At 42.8% G+C, this 22,851-nt stretch overlaps 3 protein-coding genes and 1 long non-coding RNA gene across 8 annotated transcripts in view; 2 read left to right on the top strand and 2 right to left on the bottom strand.

The window, feature by feature from the left end:
• The window catches only part of ETFDH (electron transfer flavoprotein dehydrogenase), a 34,420-nt gene extending 15,528 nt beyond the window's left edge, over positions 1-18,892 (bottom strand). The window contains exons 1-6 of one of the 5 annotated variants that reach the window (XM_004266157.2): positions 18,674-18,892; positions 6,820-6,960; positions 6,044-6,273; positions 4,034-4,115; positions 3,475-3,593; positions 1,164-1,241 (exon numbers count right to left, since the gene is read on the bottom strand). In XM_004266157.2, coding sequence (XP_004266205.1) covers positions 1,164-1,241; positions 3,475-3,593; positions 4,034-4,115; positions 6,044-6,273; positions 6,820-6,960; positions 18,674-18,707 — 684 coding nt within the window. In that variant the 5' untranslated portion in view covers positions 18,708-18,892. Of the gene's footprint in view, positions 1-1,163; positions 1,242-3,474; positions 3,594-4,033; positions 4,116-6,043; positions 6,274-6,815; positions 6,961-9,555; positions 9,576-18,383; positions 18,614-18,673 lie in introns of those variants that run through there. The other 4 variants (XM_033421544.2, XM_033421548.2, XM_033421543.2 and 1 more) reach the window with 4 other exon arrangements.
• Positions 10,216-12,094, bottom strand: LOC117200037 (protein Hikeshi-like). The gene has a single exon (XM_033421553.2). The coding sequence runs from the start codon at positions 10,719-10,721 to the stop codon at positions 10,281-10,283; it is 441 nt and encodes a 146-aa protein (XP_033277444.1). The 5' UTR covers positions 10,722-12,094; the 3' UTR covers positions 10,216-10,280.
• LOC125964216 (uncharacterized) lies at positions 12,256-17,639 on the top strand. The gene is made up of 2 exons (XR_007476976.1): positions 12,256-12,433; positions 17,224-17,639. It is a non-coding gene; the product is annotated as an uncharacterized LOC125964216 (long non-coding RNA).
• Positions 18,893-18,956: 64 nt separating the features above from the next.
• Positions 18,957-22,621, top strand: C4H4orf46 (chromosome 4 C4orf46 homolog). Its single transcript, XM_004266158.3, has 2 exons — positions 18,957-19,521; positions 20,889-22,621. Exons 1-2 carry the CDS (start codon positions 19,342-19,344, stop codon positions 21,042-21,044), a joined length of 336 nt encoding a protein of 111 aa, XP_004266206.1. The 5' UTR covers positions 18,957-19,341; the 3' UTR covers positions 21,045-22,621.
• Positions 22,622-22,851: the final 230 nt, after the last annotated feature.

Here is a 22,851-nt window from a genome sequence, read left to right as displayed (position 1 = left end):
GCAAACTCCTGCTATCAGAGTCTGGCCTTCTGTGCTGAGGGTACAGGTCACACTATAAGAAGCAGGATGAGATACCAGGTGTTGCAAACCTGGCTATGCATCAGAACCCCTGGGGCTTGATACGAGACAGCTTCTCGGGCCCTGCCACAGGACAGGCTGAGCCCCAAGGCCTCACGCGATTCTGGGGCAGCCAGCCAAGCCACTAGGAAAACCACGATGCAGGTAAGACTCGAGAGCTTTGCCACTTGCTAATCTCTGTGCAGGAAGGATTGAAAAGCAGGACGATCTGCTGGAGGAGGCTTAGACTGGATGCCCAGCTCTGTTCTAGAATGGCAGAGAGGACTAACTAGGAGTTGACAAATCTCTACTGCGGCCCCGGCACTGCCTGGCACAATGCTAGCTCTGGAGTAACCCTCCATGATCTCTGAGGTTCTAATCTAGTTGAGAAATTAAGACAATTAACAAATAAACATGAATGGGCAAGTTAATTTATCAAGATGTTAATTTGTGTTTTGCTCTTGTTATCATAGGAAAGCAAGGTATTTTTTTTCCTTGTCCTTTCCAAGGGATCTTACAGAGTGTGAGATCCATGTCTTAGGAGCTCTTCTTTTACAAATGCAAAAATAACAAGTTGTGAAAACCAGAAGGCCATTGAAGCCTATTTTGAAAGAGATGAGGTCAATCAGTTTTGCATTTACCAAAAGATGTCAAAATCCTGTCAAAGAGTCCATCAGCATTACTGACAGTAATAATGCAAATGACTCTTGTCCACAGAAGTGGAAACTGTGGAGGTGGCCCAGCTGCTGACCCACGTGTGCATGGTTTTTGATTCTCCTTGAACTGGTTGTAACATCTTACTGATTCCCTCATTAATTAATGAGTGAAATAAAATCTTTGACCCATGTTTGTTTGATATTTGTATGTCATGTTTTTTCTTTTAAGAAAATCATTGTTAAACATGTTATATCTACTTGCCTAAATTACGGTTAGTTCAAAGATGTTTCTCTATTTTTTAACAATGAGAAAAATTCCACATTAATAACTAATGTTCTAACATGCACTTAATTAATGTGCAGTTTGTAGCAAGACTAAATTATTGGGTGTGAGTTGATTCTTTCTCTTTCACTGTCAGTTTGCGAAGCGCAGAACTGTTACGTGCATACCTTGGGCGCACCATCCTTCTGTATCCCTACGTCGTTGGTGGCAATTCCTTTCACGCTACCGTCTTCATGAAAAAGGATCTAGAATGAAAACACGTTTGGTTATCACCTGGGGATTCACAACCACTTGCAAAGAAACAAACAGCCTTCGATTTTTAGAAGGTGAGCTTGTTCTCAATGTTATAGAGACAAAGGCTTAAGAACGTTCCAGCAAAAAAAGGGGATGTGCTTCTAAGCTACTCCCTTCTAGACAGAGCACAGCTCAAACAGCTGGAAATGAAGGAAATGCCCCGACCTGGTGAGGAAGAACAGGGGGAGCTGCCAGAGAACAACGAAGGAGCCGGGAAGATGCAGCAGGAAGCCCTCTGACGAGTTCAGGGGTCAAAGGCATGTGCACAGAACTTGGGGTCAGCACCCGTGACAGGCTGGACCGTCAGGTGGGCGGCTGAGGAGAGTGTCAGGAAAGCCTCTGTCTCCAGTGAGCCCAGACCCCAAAACCAAAAGACCAAACAACAAAACAGAGAGGGGCTGAAGGCAGTCCAAGTTATTTCTGGACCACAAAGAAAAGGGAAAACTGGTCAAAGGTATGATTCTGAAGATGAGCAATAACAATTCTCTTATTTGGTTTCTGTTTCCTCTGGAGGAAAATGCTCTTTGGACAGGAAAGAACAAACTGTACACTAGAACCTCACAGCAGAAAGCACGGGAGAGGAAAGGCAAAACAAGAACCAGCAGCAATGGATGTGACACCTTGAAAACAAATCCACAGTAGTATGTGGCTGTGGCCTGGACCCGAAAACGGCCTCGGTGTACAAAACCTGGGGAGGAGAGGAGAGCTGAAGGGGACCAGAGAGAGACAGAGAGAGACACGGAGGGAGAGAGAGCGCACGCGAGCGGGCATGTGTGCAGATACACTCAAAAAGTGAAAATCATGGATGTTACAAAACACCTACTTGTGACTTTGATTCCTGTTGAAGACAGTTTAACTGGGAGAAATGCAAAACCAAATGCATGTGCATGAACTGGGAAACCAGAAATCAGTAGTGGCAAGTGTAATGCAGGGACCATGTATTTTATTTGGTTTATATACTGTAAAGGTAAAAACAAAGTTTTTCAATTTTCGCTTGTGCCAAAAACAAGAACACTCCCTCTCTCATCCAGATTTTTTTTAGCATTTCCTTTAGAAAACTTAACTGTAAACCCTTTCTCTGTCTCTCTTAGATATATGGGAGTCATGTTAAAAGCTAAGTAAGACTCCTGCCAGGTCTGTATCTCAGCAATGAGTTTCTTGGGTACTCGGGGACACACCTGAGATGTGACCAAGGAGGAGGATGGTGGCCGGTCTCCCTCTCTCTGGGGGAAGAGTCTGGGCTCCGTGCTGGCCTCCGCGTTGTCACTTCCCACTTGTCACAAAGATACAGGACGCTTTATTTGTCCTTTGGATAGAGACGATTAACGTGCATGTAATGGACTGTATCTGCCTGACTCTGTAAAAGGGTGAGATTTCTTTCTGTTTCGGCGACCTCCCTAGCAGATGGCCTGTAGCTGCACTGTAGTCTTGGCAAGAAAAAAACTGTTTCATTCTTGTTTATAATATGTAGAGGTGATTTTTCTGAGCTGGCAGGAGATTTTAGTTTTAATAATTTCCCCAACAGTATTCAGTGAGAAGCTACAGTCCAATGTGGCCGTCAGAAGTTATTTTGAGGAAATTACTGGGAGAACAGTTTCCAGAATGAAGAGGGGAATGGCTCTGCTGTACAGCAGGCTTGAAGTAGTGCAGACATTCTGGGTGCCACTTCGAAAGGGAATAAAAAGGGAACGCGGTCAGAGGAGGGCAAGGAGAATACTGAACGGACTCAAAATATTTACATATTATATGGTGGCTGTAAGAATGGAGGCTATTTAACTGGGAAGAGAAAAACCACCTGCGAAGGCGGGGAAGGAGAGCAGGGCATAGTTATAACTGGAGAGTTCTCCCTGGAGGAGGGCACAGATTCGTTCCACACAGTATAAAACAGTAAATAAACGTCTCCTCAACTTAAGGAAGAGAGTATCACCAACAAACCAAACATCGGAGATATTTTTTCATCCTTGAAGGTGTTCAGTCCTAAGCTGGACAGTCACATGATGTGGTGACAAGGACTTCAAGTACCCTTTGCGTGAGATCTTGCTAAGATTTCTTCTGATCTTGCAATTCTAAAATCCTATGGCTGTTTGAAAATATACATCTATTTACCTCTGCACCCATCTTGGTTGCTTTTCAGAAGAAACAGAGACCGCGTCCTATAAGCACTAAGAACAGGGCCGCACAAACCTCTGCAGCCGCGTAGCCGGGGTACACTTCCACACCCAGGGCTTCCGCCTGCTCTCCCATCCAGCTCACCAGATGTCCCAGGCGCACAATGTAATTGCCATGATTGTTCATTGGGAGACCTACAGATACATGCTTGGTTTAGAAGTCTGACTTCTTATGGGTAAAACATCTCAAAACCAGAAATACTTAATTTAGAAATTCTAATCAATGTCTAATTTCTACATAAATACACACACATCATCTTATGGCCATAATTTCAATTTATTTTCTAACAATTCTGGTCTAGAGTTCAAATTATTACATTGAAAATGACATTACAGACTAAATTAAAAATCCCTGGTTGCCGTACAAGAGTATCTCAATTCTTCTAGACTGGAAGACAAAAGCACTGGGCTCTAGGCCTGCTTTCTTCCCCACAAGCTAGCTGTGAAATTTAAGTCCTTCAAGTCTCTGGGACTTAGTTTTCTCATCTGTAAAAGGAAGGGATTCCACCCAATGAAATGCAGCTCCTCCCAGCTGTGGAATTCTGTTAAGTCTAGGAGTATTTATCATTCCTCACCTGGGAGAATTGGCACAGGAATTCTGTATTTCTCCGTCAAAATTCCAAATCTATCTTCTGTTACGGGAGTGTTAAGTGGAGCCTGGAAAACAAAAGGAGGAGAGAAAAGGACTTTAGTTCATACTTGTGAGGTAAATACAAATCATAAACTACTGTGTCAAAAAGGAAAGGGAACTATCCTCCTCACTTTTCTTCCATCACTTCCTTTGGAGAACTTGACACCGTAAATCCTTTGTCTCTTTGAGATGCATGGGAATCTTTTTAAACCTAAATAAGCCAGTTTGCATCCCAGGAATGTCTTTGCTGGGGGCCTTGGAGCCACCTTTGAAAGTGAACATCAGGGGGGCTGTCTTCCTGTCTCCCTGCCTCTGTGTGAGGCGCCTAGGCACCTGCTGTAACTTCCTGCTTCATGGAAAGAGAAGAGTTTTAGTTTTCCTCTGGATAAAGGCAATTAACAGGCATAGAAGGGACTGGATCTGCCTGGCTACATAGGCTTTGATGTGAAAAACTTTTTCTATTAGAATTGATATTGTGTCAATAATAATTCAGTGATACCTATTTTTGATATAACATTGAAGAGAGAAAGTTAATTAGGCATAGTTACAGCATTTCTAGTTCCAAGGAGCTCACTACTTTAGAAAGAAGAGCATCGTTCCTTGTGCTAAGCCCCACGTCAGCAAACCCAGCCCTGACCTTAACCTCATTCAGTTCCGGCCTCTCCAAGGAATGTAATCTTACGCGTCAGCCTCTCCACCAGTCCTCGTGAGGCACCCCCTGAAGCCTCGCCTGGTAGGCAACAGTGCCTGAACTAACCCTTTCCCTCCCCCCCTTTTTTTTTAAATCGTAGAGTCCTAACCACTGGCCTGCCAGGGAATACCCTGAAATAACCCTTTTGCTTATGACTTCCATGCCCCACCCCCTTTCTGCCTGTCAACCCTTTCCTTTTCTGCTGCTCCTTGGAGCTCCCTTCTGTTTGCTAGATGGGATGCTGCCCAGAATCACTGAATAAAGCCAATTTGATCTTTAAATTTACTCAGGTGAATTTTGATTTTTAACAATCTTTACAGAGTATGTTCACAGATACTAAATATTCTAACACTGAATACCTTGAACAGGAGTAATAAAACCCATCTTACAGGGCTTCCCTGGTGGCACAGTGGTTAAGAATCTGCCTGCCAATGCAGGGGACACGGGTTCGAGCCCTGGTCTGGGGAGATCCCACATGCTGCGGAGCAACTAAGCCCATGCACCACAACTACTGAGCCCACGTGCCACAACTACTGAAGCCCATGCGCCTAGAGCCCTTGCTCTGCAACAAGAGAAGCCACCACAGTGAGAAGCCCGTGCACCGCAACGAAGAGCAGCCACTGCTCGCTGCAACTAGAGAGCCCGCACGCAGCAACGAAGACCCAAGGCAGCCAAAAATAAAACAACAACAACAAAAACCCCATCTTACAGAAGAAAAAAACTGAGATGCATAGAGTACAATACTTTAACCAAGGTCATACAAATGATGACTGCAGTAAAACTAGCACTTGATTCTCTGTGTATCATACCAGTGACTTTTCTGCTTACGTTATAAGGGGTCTTATTAATGTATTTCCTTAGAAAATTAGATTAAATTATCCTCCTTGGCTTTAGATACTGCAATGTCCCAGGAAAGTTATAGAACACTTTATTAAGAACAATGATATAAACACCTATGGAACAAGTTAGGAAATACCCTCAAAATCAAAAAGCTGTATTTATTCAAAGATCTTCTCAAGATAATACCTTCTCATAAATCCAGTACACAGATACCATGTGCAGAAGGCATTAAATGAGTTAATAGCTTAAAATTTTAACTATATTTGATATGATTCAAATTTTTTGGCCCTTTTACAATTAAAAATCTATCTACAAGTATCCTCTAAGAGACAGAACTGGGTGAAAAGGTTTTCCACATTCCTTTCATTTGCAAATAGAGATGCAATAAAGACGAGACTGGGTATAAAAAACTACTTTTCATACTCCCTTCTCCTTCCAGTCTGGGAACAGCTCTTGGAGAGCTCGTGGGTCCAGGCAAGCCCCTGAGAGTGTGTGCGTGCCTATCTGAGCAGCTTTCTCCACCAGACACACGCGGATGTCCTTCTCGTGCTGGGCCGCCAGCTGCTTGAGCCGAGCGGCTGCTGAGAGCCCCGCAGGGCCGGCACCCACGATTACCACGTCTGCCTCGTCTGCAAACCGCTCCATGTTCACCCCTGGAGGGGAGAGGGTTGAAACATATGTAACATCTGTAACTCCATTTCTGCTTTGCGAAGAAGTTCATTTGTACCATTTTTTTAGATTCCACTCACTTTGCTGTAAGGCAGAAAGTAACACAACACTGTAAATCAACTATACTCCAAAAAAACCCACATATCAATTCTGGGATGACTATTACCTGATAAAATTACAGGCTGGGTTACAAGTACCCACTATCCTTTAGAGCATTATTTATAGAAATAACCCCTCTGCTTCCCATGAGAATTATACTAAGTCCATTACTGTCTTAGTTTATTGTCTTAGGTTCTGTTCGAGGACGTATCTTATTTTAACTTCCATAATCCAACTTTTATTACTGAGATTTATTATTATAAGTTTGCAAACATTTGCTTATCTAAATATTAATATGTAACAGATTTTGTAAAGTTATAAAATATTATTAGATGATTTTACACTATCATGAAAAATACAGTATTTACCTCCACAAAATGATACAAACTGTCTAGAAAAGTCTCAACAATTTTACAGAAACGATTACTTACCTTCCCATCGCTTGTCCTTATCCCGGGGATGAACAGTATAGTGGGTAGTGATTCGAGGTACAGTAGAAGTTGAAGACCATCTTGTAGCACACAGAGGTAGATAATTTTTCTTAATTTGTAAGGCATGAAAGCACTGGTATGCTGCACAAAAATCATGAACAGTATTATTTTTCTAATTAGTTTTTCTCAGCAGTAGATTGAAAAAAAAATTTTTTAAAGCAAAAAAAAAAAAAATCTACGACTGGGGATCAGATCTGGCTTCTGTTTGGTTTTCTGTTAATTACCCTAAACCCTTAAACAGATCACTTAACTGCTTTAGATTTCAGTTTCCTCATTCAAAAAAGTAAAGGGCTACCAGGTGATCACTAAGGGACCATCTTTTTTTTGTTTTGGGCCGCACCACGCAGCTTGCGGCACCTTAGTTTCCCAACCAGGGACTGAACCCAGGGTCACAGCAGTGAAAGCGCTGAATCCTCACCACTGGACCGCCAGGGAACTCCCCCACTGAGGTACCACCTTGACCTGAAATTTTATGAGTCCACGTGATACCTTCTCTTTGGAAACATGTATATCTTCTGGACACGTCAACACTGCGGACTGTCAGTGAATGGTTACATCTATGCTGCAGAGCCCTTAGCTGTGAACTGTCTTTCCTAGGTGAACAATTCAGCTGGCTTTTCCTCAGAAAGCAGTGCTTTCAAATTATAACATTTTAAAAGTATCTAATAGGGCTTCCCTGGCGGCGCAGTGGTTGAGAGTCCGCCTGCCGATGCAGGGTACACGGGTTCGTACCCCGGTCTGGGAAGATCCCACATGCAGCGGAGCGGCTAGGCCCATGAGCCATGGCCGCTGAGCCTGCGCGTCCAGAGCCTGTGCTCCGCAACGGGATAGGCCACAACAGTGAGAGGCCCGAGTACAGCAAAAAAAAAAAAAAAAAGTATCTAATAAACTGATTTATTCAATTTACCTCATGTCAAGCTTCATTTATAAATAGGATGACCATATAATTTATCACCTAAACTGGATACTTTGAAAGTAATAAGGGGCAGTTACTAATGGTTATGCCGGGACAAGGTGGCAAACTGCGTTTCAGCTTCCTTTTAAATTAAGTGGACACTGCCATATAGCAGCATCTTCTGAGAGCCTCAAAAACGTATCTATTCTCTGAGTTAGCAAACAGGATTTTATGGAAATAAACAGAAGTGTGCAAAGATTTGTCTGCAAGAATGTTCATTAAACCTCTGTCGTCCTTAAACCTTCACCTCTATCTCCTCCCTCTCTTACCTGAAACCAAGCACATCAAACCTCACAGAAAGACAGAAGCAATCAGGTGGGAACTGTCTCAATTCCTGGCAAGAACCTCTAATGTAATCTGTATTGTGTCCATCCTTTGTTCATTCTCTCAGGTTATAATAAAGAGATGTCTTTTCTCCTCACTTAGAGTAATCCTTCCACCTGGATGACGAGGCTAACCCTTCCCATCTTCTTAGAGACATTCCTACGTCAAAGACCCCCCCTAACTCCTGTATCTTCAATTTCTCACTCCCTTCTCTGGTACTCCTCTCCATGGCAATCCTTCCCGTAATAAAAGAAGGGCAGAGAATCCTCCCTTGGGAATAGCCCTGAAAGATATAAAAACTTATATTTGTAGCTTAAATAATTAAAATCTGTTATGGGAGAAGGGATGGAATAATCAAAGGAACAGAATAAAGAGTTTAGAAATAGACGGAATACACTTAAGGACCTGTCATATGATAAAGACACCATTTCAAATAAGGAAGAAGAGACAGCTCGTCATTAAATGGTCAGAGACAGGTAGTAGAAAATTTGGAAAAAAGTATACCTCTCTGTTTATATGAAAATGAATTCCATTTGATCAATGATTTTAACAGGAAAAGTCAAAGTATAAAAGTTTATGGTGACGACTTCCCTGGTGGCGCAGTGGTTAAGAATCCACCTGCCAATGCAGGGGACACGGGTTCGAGTCCTGGTCCAGGAAGATCCCACATGCCGCGGAGCAACTAAGCCCGTGAGCTGCAACTACTGAGCCTGTGCTCTAGAGCCCGCGAGCCACAACTACTAAGCCCACGCGCCGAGCCCATGCTCCGCAACAAGAGAAGACACAGCAATGAGAAGCCCACACACCACAACGAAGAGTAGCCCCCGCTCACCACAACTAGAGAAAGCCCGTGTGCAGCAACGAAGACCCAATGCAGCCAAAAATAAATAAATTAAAAAAAGATTATGGTGATAGATCCACAAATTATTTGACTCTCTGCTTTTGAGTGTGGGCTGAACTTAAGGATTAGCTTCCAACAAGTAGAGTGCAGCAGGGAAAAATACTAGCTTTACAGTAGAGAAGTATGACAGACACTTTACCCAAGTGATCAAGTTTACCATTACCAGCAACAAGACATCCTGGCATCACACGATGTAATGTCATGAGAAGGGCTCCTCACCTTCGTGCTATGCCTCCCCCAAATCCACAACCTTAGTCTAATCGAGAGGAAGCAGCAGACAGACTCGGATCGAGGGACCTCCTACAAAGCGCCTGACCAGCACACACTGCAAGTGCCAGGTCATGAGAGACAAGAAGAGACAGTGGAATTACTACACTGAAGTAGACTTGATATGAGAAGACGTGACAGCTGAAGCAATGTGGGGTCCTGGACAGAAAAGGATCTGAATAAAGTCTGTAGTTTAGTTAACAGTACTGCACCAATGTTAGTTTCTTACCAATTGTTCTACGGATATGAAGTTAAGCTGGGTGAAGGGTGTATGGGAACTCCTCAGTGCTATCTCAAAAAAAAAAAAGGGTGTAAATATTTGTGACCTTGGATTAGGCAATGGTTTCTTAGCTATGACACCAAAAGCACAAGCAACAAAAGAGAAAACAGATACACTGTCCTTCATAAAAATGATAACTTTTTGTTTTTAAAAGATACCAACAAGAAAGGGAAAAGATAACCCATGGAAGGGGAGAAAATATCCGCACATCATATATCTGATAAGGGATTTGTATCTGACATATATAAAGAACTAATTTCTAATAACAAAAAGACAAACAACCCAATTAAAAACACACAAAGAATCTGAATAGATGTTTCTCCAAAGGAGATAAACAAATGTCCAATAAGCACATGAAAAGATGCTCAATATCATTAATCATCAGAGAAATACAAATCAAAACCACAACACGATGCCACTTTATATCCACTAAGACGGCTATAATCAATAAGACATAACAAGTGCTGGAGAGGATGTGCAGAAATTGGAACCCTCGTGCACTGCTGGGGGCGGGGGAGTAAAATGGCGCAGCCACTTCGGGAAACAGTCTGGCAGTTCCTCAGAATGTTAAACATACAGTTTCCATATAACTCAGTCATAGGTATATACTTTCTTTTCCATTAAAAATTAATTTATTCAGATTATGTTTTCCAAAAGAGAGGGTTCTGTGCTAGTCATCTTTGAAAGTTTTCATACCATTTCAGAACCACATTTGTCGGAATGAACATTTCAGATGGACTTGGTGTCATCTGGGCCTGAGAGACATCAAATGAAGCAAAACTGTAGGAGCTGTCCAACATCTTTTGTGGGAACTGAGTAAATGAATCAACTGAAGACACAGCAGCATTACCTACAGGAGTCTGCTGAGCCAGACTGTCCAATAATTCCACTGAACTTCCAACGTGAGCAACAGATGGAGTCCGGACACTATTCATGGCCCCAGAAGGGTGCTGGCTTCCTCCTCCAGGTTTAAGACCTGAAGTTTTGAAGATGGCACTCGGTTTCCCACTCACGGCAAATCCTAGGAGTTGCCGTACTGGCATTCCATTTGAATCAGGACAGGAGAAGTAGACAGATCCTCCCATTCCCTCAGGAAATGGGACTGTTCCCAGCATAAAAACCACAGCACGGTTGATATTTTAATAATCAGGCAAGTCAACAACAAATTTATCCTCTGCCACTTGCTGTGCAGCTGTCTGCACCAGCCTCCCCGCCACCAAGCGGCCAAACATGGTGGCGGCTCCACTCAGCCAGCAGAGACCCGAAGTCCTGGCGCTACTGCCCTAGTCAAGCCCAAGAACCTTCCAGAAGTGGCGGTGGATGCCTACCCCTCTGCTACACAGCAACTAGGCCAACGGCAGAAATGCCTCCTGCCCCCGTGACCTCTGACCTCTCCTTCCTCAGGTATATACTTAAGATAAAAGAGAACATATGTCTGCACAAAAACTTGTACATGAATGTTCATAGGTACGTTATTCACAGCAGCCCCACAGTGGAAACGACGCAAATGTCCATTAGTGGATGGACAGTTGTTACCTAGGGCTGGAGGGGCTGGGGAGTGATGGTTAATGAGTATGAGCTTTCTTTCTGGGAGGATGGCAACGTTCTAAGACACACTGTGGTGACGGTTGCTCAACTCTGTGAATATACTAAACACCACTGAGTCGTATCCTTCAGATGACGTGATTGTATGGTGTGTGACTTGTATCTCAATAAAACTCTTGCTTAAAAAAGAACATTTACAGTCACACACAAAAAAGATTATGGGGAAAACAACTGTAATTTTTTTTAAAGAAACTTTGATTTGGAAAGCTTTTTCTAAGTGTGGCAAAAAAATCTCAAAACACATAAGATCACTTAACTAAAAATTTAAAACATCTATATGACCAAAAACTGATATAAACATAACTGTCTTTTTTATTTTTGAGATTTAAACACTTAGACACACCGGCTGAATTGTGGTAGAGAAGTGAGGTCAAAAAGTCCAGTGAACTCATAACATCACCATACAAAATCACAGATGGCAATTCTATGTCCATCTCTGATGCCAGTAGTGCTAACACCAGGCTATGAAATGGCAATGATTTAAATACCCAATGAAAATAGAAATGGTAATTTGGGTGGAATTTGGATAGCACTTGACCCAAGAATGATTTCAACTAAATTAAGAGTAGGGCAGATAGTGTCCAATTTACTTTGATATTCCAAAAAACATAAAGCAAACTGTGGACGAAGAATGTCGCCTGTCATCTCAGTAAACAAAGGATGTTGAGGCCATGAAGCCCTCAGCCACTGCAGCTGCCCCCAAGAGTGCACCCTGAGGGGATTCAGGATGGAGAAAAGCAGGATACTGGCCCTAGATGGTATAGGTGCACATCAAAGGAATAATTTCTATGAGCCCAGACTCTTGCATCTTCCCATACAGGGAAAAGCACTAAATTCATTAACTTGAGATTTTTAGTTTTCTCTAATTAGCAGTAATCTTTTGATGTTCCAACTACCTGTTTTTTTTGTTTTTTGTTTTGGTTGTTATTGTTGCAAAAACTCTCCAGATCCTGGCTCTTCCCTTTTGTCTCTGGAGCAGTCCCTCAGAGCCGTCTCAGAGGTTGTCTCCCGGGCTGTAGTCCTCAGAATGCCTGTTGACTAAAACATAATTCTCAACTTTTACATTGTGTTCTTTTATCCCCCAGGTGACAGTGTGGCGACCACTAAGGGACCTAGAGCTGACTTCTCTCCTTCACCTGAACTCTCTGAGGAACAGGAGCCTTGGTACCAGCAGAGGCCTCTTCTGTCCACCTACCTCCTGAGAGACTCCAGACGAATCTGGGTGAGTCTCCCCTGGTTCTCAGAGCTCCAGATTATTGGTTGATGATCCAGAGTTTTATGTGGTGGTGTGTAACAGGCACCTGGCTCCCAAGCTGAAAGATACTGGGGGTGGGGGGCCTGGCTAAAAGACACTGGGGGTTCTGGACTGGGTGATGAGGTGAGAGGCTGGCCTAATATCTTTGCCTCCAACTAAGACTCCAGCCAGGTTTATGTACGTACAAACCTTACACTTATAAGTACTTACTTAATTGGGAATTAAAGGAAATCTTGCCTCAAAAATGACAAAGATGGGGCTTTTTTATTGTGCACACAGTTAAGTTAGAGAAAACCGGCTTGATAAGACACCTTTTCAGAATTCTGACCTTAAAGTAACAAAAGTCCTTCTAGGGGGAGCTTGCATTTCCCTTCCTGTGTCTTTGAGATATAAATGTTCTACCTGATCTTCGGTGCTGTGTGTGTTTTTAAACTTGGTCTCTGCCATCCGGAAGGTAACATACGGTGTACATCTGTCAGCCAATCGAACAGACTGGGATTCCGAGCAGTCTTCTGTCTGTGCCAACTCTCAGGCACTTTTTTTTGCCATCTTAACCTTCATCATGTCAGCCTGTTCAACGAAGGCCTTTACTTTCTTAGACTATTTTTGGGATTAAACCTTCTGGATCTTGTTTAGTCGGCACCCTCCACGCTCTCTTATTGGGAAGCCTCTTGCATTTTATTGGTTTGAGCCACTATTAAGATATACCTCATTAAGGGCCAGATGATGGATCCTGTAAATTGGAGATACTTCTAAACTGGTAAAATTTTAGAGCGCTCTCATAGTGAGCAGTTGTTTTATTGGCACCCATGAAAAAAACAAATTAGAAGGTGGAAAAAGACATATATAATGATTAACCTAAGAACTCCTTTAAAACAAACAAAGAAAAAAACAGTTTGGGAAGACTTATTTGTGGTCTCTGCTTCCCCTCAATGGGTCTTACAGATGCTAATAAAAGCATTAGGCTAATTAATGTTAATTAGTTTAACATGGAAGTTAAAAAAAATGAAGGGAAAAGTCTAGAGACTTCTTCCTGACAAGGTGGAAATTTTAGAGACTAGTACCCCCAAATAAAGAAATCTACAGATGGTTATTAATAAATGGGATAAATAAAATGGATGTTAGTGGGATTAAAACAAAAGGTTTTGATGCAACACTACCTATGGATGATGGGCCAAAGGGACCCCCTATTGGTTCCCAACATTAAAGGGTCCCAAACAAGTCCACTCTACCCAGTTTAAAAAACATATATATTTAAAAGGCTGGAAGAAAATTACATTTAGATACCTGACCAACAGTTACTTGGGGCAACAGGCCAACTAATCAAATGAAAAGACTGACAAAAGGGCCTGAGTCTCTTGGTTCAACCCCTCGCTAGGGACCCCAGAGCCTTTTAAACAAAATAGATAAAATGGTTGGGGAATGAAAGAAAGCTTCTAGGACTCCTTGTATGACCAAAGCTTGTTGATTGGGTCCTAATGGGAACCAAAGTTAAAGGTATAAAAGTTGACAGAATTGAGATGAAAGTTTATAAAAATTGGTATATTTAAATAGGCTTTATATAAGATGTTTACATCTCTTTTGCTGAAATTGTGGGATAGACATGTTTCACTGGGATAGACATGTTTCACTGGGCTTGTGGGATATTTATTGTGAGATAGACATGTTTCACTGGGCTTCCTCTACTTGGTATTATAAGACAGGGCATATGAATGTGGCCCTCATGAACTATTAAACATATGAAATGAAACCAATAGGGTTACCTGAGCCCATACAATATGAGGTAAAAAATGGGAACTAATATTCAGGGGTCAATAAAAATAATAATAGACATTTTGCTCTGGGTCTACCCTGTGCACTCAAAAAGAGGGCCGTTGTTAATGCCTTATGCAAGCTTTGGAGTCATGATAAATTAAATCCTAAAGTTCTAGAACATGGAACTCTTGATTTTCAGTTTAGTTGGAAATCTTCTCTCTGATACAAAAGCAAATAAAGTAAGTATAGTTGGGCAAATCAATATTTTAATATCATTTAGGTGGCAGATCAGTTCTTTGGAGAATTAGGAGCAGATGTACCTTTCAAATCTCTACAAATCAGAAATGTAAATACAGCCCACAAAGACCAGAGACTGAGCCTAATTAGCTCAAACAGGTAAAACCTGAAACCAAGGGGAAAAAAGGGGAAAAAAGGCCTTTTTAAACTCAAACTGTTAGAAAGGTTTCCTCACCCAAAATCTAATTCATAGCCTCCTTAAGGGTTTATCAAGGACAGATACAAATCTTTCTTTTCCACAAATAGTGAAGCCTTGGTCATCTGAGCAAACAAATTTAACTTATTCCAACTGTTACTTATACACTAGTGAGTTTATATGGTAATACCTGATTCATAACTAAGCTTTTAGAGTGAAGCTATGTGATCTCTAGTTTTGTCTGTTTATATGTCTGGGTGTACATTACATATGAGATGTCTCAAACTCTGGAAAATATTATCAAAATTAAACTTATAAAAGAGCTCTATTTAATTGACTTAAAATAAGCACTTACAAACTAAATATTTCTAAATATAAAAGAAACTGGTCAGAGTGAATTTTGGGTTCACATGATCTAGGAAATATTCAATATTAAATTAGTATCTGATATTAAAGCTATCTTAAGCTTGTTGGTTTAGTCAGTACAGACATGTCTTACTTTTATTGTACCTAGGTTTAATGAAGGTCGTAAGTTCATGTTATTTGTAACAGTTTGTCAACAAGAAAAAAAATTAAATAGTACGATTTTCATAAGTTACAAAATAAAGGTAAATGAGATAAGAGTTTTCAGGTGAACTCTTCAGGAATAATTATGTTTTGGGTATGTCTATCTTAAAATAGTTTCTTCAGATTTTTTGGTAATTTGAGTTTTGACAAGTTAAAAATGATGGGAATTTATTGAATATCCAGGTTATTTCAAATAAGATAAAATACTGGAACGTTAATTGCTAAACAGGTCTAAATCTACCTACTTTTGTCTCCTTACGAGAGGGAAACTACAGATGTTTGGGTTTATTGGACACATGTCTTGTACCACACTGAGGAAAGAAATTATGCTATGAGAAGATGTATGTTTCTAGAGGTTTTAGAATATTCAAATCAGGAAATGCTGTTTGTGAACAAACAGTTCATAATCACTTGCTCCTTTTCAGTTTTTGCTAAAGATTAAGGTTTTTAAGGGTTAAAACTGTAATATGTAATCAAAGCTACTAAAAATATCAAGGGAAACATTTCAGTGGGCTAGGAAAGTAGGATGTATGTTCTCAGCAAAAGAAGATACGAAGAATAGAAATGAATTTGTTGGAAAAAGAAGGGTGATTTTGTCCTAGAGACATTTACTTCTCCTTAAAAAAATTCCTTAAAAAAAATTAAGGAACTAATATGAACACAGAAAGTTGTGGAAGGTTTGCAGAAAGGGAGCCCTGAAAAGGAGTTCCGGACATGGTCAGGCTGGGATTAGATTAAATTTAATTAGGTAAATGGATTTTGTTATTAAAAATAGGCTGATGTAGGAATGGACTTGGTTCCTCTCTCTGTTAAGAGAACAAAGTTTTCACTGCTTTTGATAAGAGATTGAGTTTCCGTGACTCTAAGTGATCTGTTTTTGCTTTTGAAGTATTTTGTCACTTTCGTTAAGTGAATTAAGTGTTGTTTCACAGCGACCTATGATCCTATTTGACCAAGTGTTTTGAAACCTTTTTGATACTTTTGACAAACTTCCCAAATCAAAAATTCTAACTAAAGTTCTTCTGACCCCCAGCTAACTCTGAGATGTTTCAAAGGAATCCTGAGATATCTCAAAGAGAGATATTAAACTAAGTTTATTTATGTTAACGTACATGGGAAACACTGTCAAATAAGTGGTGATAATACCAAGGTTAGATGTCATTCATATAGATATTCCAAAATTTGTAAAGAATTCCTAAAAGTCTGACATGTCCTGGTATAATGCTATCAGTCATAATTCTATTTATTATCTTAAAATGTTGTTTGTCACAGAAATATCCAAGTTTCTTGTCAATTGCACTGTGATCAGATCTTTAACCATGCCATATTAAGTCTTTTGTCGTTTTTAGGCAATCATTGTTTTACTCTGATGCTTTTATATAATGAAGATCTTCAAGAAGATTTACAAAAAGGACTATTTGACAAATACAAGTTTCTGACAACTTTTAGATCATACCACTGAGCTGGAAAACCTTTCCTCTTACACTTACCCCAAGTTGATTAAGTATACCTTTGTAAACAAAGATGAAACATTTTTTTCTCTCTACCTGATCCCTCCAGAATTTGGCTTCTCCAGCTGGCTCCCCTGGGGACTTGATGGCTTATTTCGACCAGATTACAACTAGTTATACTAATCATTGTTTTAATTTGCTCTCTTGTTAGTTTCAAATTACTTATGACTTGGCCCTCTCTCTGCTGCACTCTGACCTTACTAATGTTATTAGCTGTATTATTTATATCCTGTCTATTTTATAAGATTGCTTTCTCTTGCATTACCCAATGTGTAACCAGGCCTCCAACAAAATCAATAATGTCTTAAGACAGTTGATCACATACATAACTCTAGAATAATTGTAACAGTGCAACTTTAGATATGGGAAGAAGTAACAAGGGAAAACAGCTCCTGGATCGTCATCAACTAGTAAGACAGGCGCTGCAGAGAATTTTAGATTACCAAGAGGGCCCAATCCCCAAAATAACCCATTGGGTGGTCTCTCAACAGAATCTTCGCCTGATCTAGGAATAAGCCCTCCTAGCGCCATGGGACAAAAACTGGTCATGAAATGACTCCCAAACATTGGTCAAATTTATGAGTAAGAGGAGGCACTGTGGACAAAGAATGTCACCTGCCATCTCAGTAAACAAAGGATGTAGAGCCATCAAGCCCTCTGCCACTGCAGCTGTCCCAGCTGTGCACCCTGGGGGGATTCAGGATGGAGAGAAGCAGGACACTGGCCCCAGAGAGCAAAGGTGCACATCAAAGGAATGAGTTCAATGAGGCCAGACTCTTGCATCTTCCCATACCTGGCAAAATGCTGAATTCATTAACTTGAGATATCTCGTTTTCACTAATGAGCAGTAATCTTTTCATGTTCCAACTACCTGGATTTTTTTTTTTTTTGCTTGTGTGTGTTTGTTTTTACAAAAACTCCTCTGCATCTTGGCTTCTCCCTGACCTCTTCAGAAGAGTCCCTCAGAGCTATCTGAAGAGGCTGTCTCCTGGGCTTAAGTGCTCAGTGTGCCTGCGAATAAAACGTAATTCGCAATCGTTAGGTTGTGCATTTTTTTTTCAGTCAACAATACTTACCCGTTAGGTGTAGTAATACACGCACGAGGTATAGAAACTTTAAATGAAATCCTAACTATTTAATCCACGATGGTCGAATTTGACAATTCTAATTTCATGAAATTCGTTGACTTTGCAATAGGTACACCTGTTTATTCTATAACCACAAATTAATTTAAAGAAACTAAAGATAAAAACTAAGTCCGTTGTGGGAGAATTCAATATCCTGGAGTAAACTTTTTTTTTTTGACTTTTTAACCGTTCTTTTGTTTTTAAGTAAAACAAAACAAAACCAAACCCATCCCGCTGCATCATTCTACTTTTTTTTCTTAAGTGAAAGGAGGGGCGGGTAATGAGGTATTTTACCAAGTCATCCTGACGGTTCTAGGGGCAACCATGACACGACAAGCCCTAGAGTTAATTTCAGGCAACGCAGAAAAATTCCTGGCCCCAGATCCACTCTGATCACTTGGGCAGCATTTGAAAGTTACTGCTGGTGGCAGAACGGTTCAAATTCTTAAGAAAGGAGTAGGACGACTGCCAAGACGCCAGCCAGCTGAAGACCAAGGGGAAAAGCTGTGCAAATGTTAGTTTACCCATTTCCAACTCGGCAACAGACTACGCCTGGGCTTCGGGAGGGGGCTCAGCACTGGCGCTCGGGGAGATTCCGCGGCGGCGCCGTGCTGACAAGTTTCCTCCGCCCGTGACCTCTGGCCTAGTTAGTTGTCAACTCTGCAGCTGGACGAGCCGGGGAGGAAGCCGGGGAGGAATCCAGGGTCCGCCGGGCGCTGACCGTGCGACCTCTGCCTTGGTTCCACCCAACGACGCGGGCCCAGGCTGCCCCGCGACCTCGCTCCCCTCACCCGCGCGCCCAGACCCCGCTCACCCGGGCAGGCCAGCCTGGCCAGCGGCACCTGCATGTTCACTGCAGTCGATACGCTGGCGGACGCCGCCGGAGGAGCTCGCGCTCGGCTCGCCCGGACGCGTGACCTCTAGGCCACGGGGGGCGCCATCGCCCGCCTGCACGCGCGGAGACTCCGCCTCCCTCCTCAGCGACTGCTCCGCCTTCATGGCGCTCCCGCCTCCCTCTTGCTGTGCACTGACGCCGCGCGAGACGCGACGAAGGCAGTGCTTCCGGGTCACGGACTGAGGGGGCAAGGGAAGAGACTCCAAGTCCCGGCGCTGCCCGCGGCTGCAGGCGGCGCGGCCTCTCACCGGGGCGCGGCCTCTCACCGGGGCGCACGGAGGCCGCCGGAGCGCTGGGGGGCCGAGACCACCAATCCCAGGGCGCTTCGCGCGCGCAGTGCCAAGAAGGTGGGGCGGAGCGGCGCGCACGGCACCCTGGGAGGTGTTGTCTTCTGCTCCGGGAGCGCAGAGCTGCCCGAGGCGCACTCACTGGCACCTGATTGGCTGTCCCGAGAAAGTGACAGGGCTACGCGGCCCAGGGCCGAGAGCGGCGAGGAGGCGGGCCAGCTGGGATTTAGGCGCGAGCGGTTGAAAGTCGGTTGGTATTAGTTTGGCCGCCGAGGTGCCGTCCCACCCCCAGCCCTCTCCATGGCGGACCCGGAGGAGCTGCGGCTTTCCCCGCAGCCGCTGCCCTCCTCTGCCTCGTCTTCAGACGCGTCTTCAGCATCTTCCCCCGGCACCCCGGGGGGTTTGGACCGGACGGTTCCGAACAGGAACAGCGGCCGGCCGGTGGACCCGCTGGAGGAGGTGGAGCTGCAGATCGGAGACGTGAGTACGGCCGGCGGGTCCGGGCCGGTCCCGCCCGTGTTCAGGATTCGCGTCGGGAGTCCCGGGCATCCCTCCCGCGCCGCGCCCGCGCCGGGGGTTCTTCGTGCTCGGCTGCCGGGTTCCAGTCCGGCGCTGTAACCCGAAACCGCGCAGTTCGCATCGCCCGCCCCACCTCGTCTGCGGGGCTGAGGACCAGGCCGTGATCCCTCTGCCGGGACTTAAGGCGCCCCCATCCCGGTTGGCCGCCTGCCCAGAGCCCGCTGACAAGGCGATTATCTGTACGGGCGGACCCAGTCAGGACGGGTCACTCCCCGCCCGGTGGTCCAGACGGCTTCCACTAACGGGGCAGAGACCCCTCCCCGGGGTGTCTGCTGGGACGCCGGGTCTGGACGCTTCTGTTGAACCTCCAATTTCCAAACCCCTCCTCCCCGAGGGGTCCCGGTTTCAGGATTTAAGGTCAAGTGTAGGGTGTGTCTTAACTGGGAGACCCTCCCGTGCAGATCACAAACTGCGGAGTGAACTCCGTTAATGTCTCGTTGCTCAGTCGGTATTTGTTGTTCTAGAAGATGGCGAGAGTGCTGCAGCAGTTTGTCTCTGCTGAGCAGGCTGGTTCCAAGTGAGTGCGTAGAATGCAGTGCGGATGTGTAACTTGAGGGTCTGTTCTTTGTACGTTTTCACGGTCTGCCGCGTTCACAGGTAAAGACAGTGGAGCACGGCCCTTGGTACCCACGTATCAGTAAGAGCTGTGTCATAAGAAGACCTTCAGATACTTCTGGTACTTGGTGTCAACGGGCCCAAGGCGTCTTGTTGAGCTAAATGAGACTCTAGTGTATTTTCAACGAAAAAAAATGCTGACTGCTCATGTCTCATCCGTCATGGATTATCTTTCTCGCAGACATACTTCCTCAAAGCTTCATATAGAAGAACTTCTGGGACTTCCCGGGTGGCCCAGTGGTTAAGAATCCGCCTTGCAACGCAGCGGAGGCGGGCCCGAGCCCTGGTCTGGGGACTAAGATCCCGCGTGCCACCTGGGCATCTGAGCCGCGCGCTGTAGAGCCGGCGCCGGACAGCTAGTGAGCCCGCGTGCCCCAGGGACGAGCCTGCCTGCTGCAACTAAGACCCGGTGCAAGCAAAGAAGCAACTAAATTAAAAAAAAAAAAAAAAAGAAAATTTCTTAGGTTCCACGAGCTGATCAGTTCCAAGAGCTGATGTTTTAGTTTGTAGATTTTTTTACTTTGAAAGAAAATAACTTGGGCATTGGATTCGAGGTTCTAAGTTATTTTCAGGTTGGTTTATAAGATGTGGAGAGAGTTTTTTTAAAAAAAAGCTTCTATTCTTTGACTTTTTTTTTTTTTTTATAATTTCAGGCAGCATTTTCATTAACCAAACTTCTTGAAGCTGCATCTGCAGTATCAGCTCAAGTGGAAGAGCTTGCCTTCAAATGTACAGAAAATGCACGTTTCCTTAAAACATGGCGGGACCTCTTGAAAGAAGGCTATGATTCCTTGAAGCCTGACAACTGATTTGACTGTAATAATCCATACCACCTCATTTATGATGTGTGCACATGTACCGTGTGGATAGGATAACCACCAGCAGTTCTGTATACAGAAGATGAAATTTTTCTTGGTTTTCTTCATTTTGTGAAAACAGAATATGATGTTATTTTTGATGCTGCCCGTTTATCTTTAAACATTTTCTGTTCTCTAAACTTTCAAAGATTCTTCTATGGAAGTTAATTTAATCAGTAGATAATATTAATAATGCCACAGTGCTACCAGTAGCAGGTGGACCATTATTCTCTTCAGTTTGCAAGAAGATACCAAAAATTGCAGAGTTTGAAGTCGAGCTTTATTATATGGACCAATGTTAGATTCAGCTCCATTAGGCTAAGTTCCCTAGAACCAATGATTGTGTCTTATTACTTATATATGTCCAGCAGCTAGAAGTCTGTTACACAACAATCACTAAATGTTTGATGAATAAGAGTTGACAACATAATTAAAATCTGTTTTTTCTTCCTATTTTTAGCATAAAGATTATAATTGTTTCTCGAAAAGATATTTGAGTCAGAACCTCATTGACCTGAAGGAAAATATTATCTTTTTTTTTTTAAACAGGATTTTGAACTTTAACTGTTGACAGCTTTTTATAATATATGATAAATATTTTTCACCCTTCTATGATGCTTTCCAAAAAAGCGTTTACTGAAACCTGTCTTGAAAGAATGCCTATTTTTTTTCCTAAGGTTAACTGCTTTTATGGATATTTCTCATATTTGATGTTGTTATATGTTTGCTCTCTTTAAAGTGCCTTATCAAAATTGTGGCTCTGTATTATTTTGGAGCTTGGCAAGTAATAATTCTAAATATAATAATTCTAAACAAGTTACTTTTTTTTTTTTTTTTTTTTTGCGGTACGCAGGCCTCTCACTGTCGTGGCCTCTCCCATTGCGGAGCACAGGCTCCGGACGCGCAGGCTCAGCGGCCATGGCTCACGGGCCCAGCCATTCCGCGGCATGTGGGATCCTCCCAGACTGGGGCACGAACCCGCGTTCCCTGCATCGGCAGGCGGACTCTTAACCACTGAGCCACCAGGGAAGCCCTAAACAAGTTACTTTTTAAAAATGCATCAAATTTAAATGGTGTAATTATTTTCCTATTATTCGATCTTCATGACAGTGTTCTATTTCACTTGTCCCGTATCTTACGTTGCGCTCCCTCTCTCTCTCTTTCTCTTTTTTGGTGGGTTTGTGTCGTATATGTCAGTGATTGAACCAACTAATTCTCTTGCTGTGTAACTTCTGGATGCCTCTGATACAGTATATTACTTCTCTGTAGGTAAGGAGGTATGTACGGAACTATATTCCCAAGCCCCACAATGGGCCTGTGAAAGGGGACACATGGATGGGCAAAGGATAGTTTTGTTTAGCATATTAGGTCATGGTTCTTGATTAATTTTTTTAAGTTAAGGATAACACATATGGTGTGTTCCTATACCAAAGAGATGCTTGTTCTGATATTAGAAAACTGTTTTTCTTATGTGTCATGAAAATTGCAATTTTTAAAATGTACAAAAATAAACTTTTGTTCAAACCAAATGTTATTTCCATTTCTTTGGGTTCATTATTTTAAAACTTTTTACTGAAATATTTCAAACCTAACAGGAAAGGTGAATGATTTGAAGAACACCCATGTATTCTCACCGTGTGGATTTACTGAATTAGCAGTTGGTATGTTTTCTTCAGATCTATGCATGTATGTAAATGTTAGATGCATTTGAAGCTTGTTTTTTTACCTCTTTGATCCCATCCCCTTCTTCTCTCCCCAG

The sequence above is a fragment of the Orcinus orca genome, chromosome 4 (genome assembly GCF_937001465.1).
Source record: "Orcinus orca chromosome 4, mOrcOrc1.1, whole genome shotgun sequence".
NCBI classification, from domain to species: domain Eukaryota; kingdom Metazoa; phylum Chordata; class Mammalia; order Artiodactyla; family Delphinidae; genus Orcinus; species Orcinus orca.
Note: the sequence above shows the minus strand (reverse complement) of the source record. Positions and strands in the feature narration are given on the sequence as shown.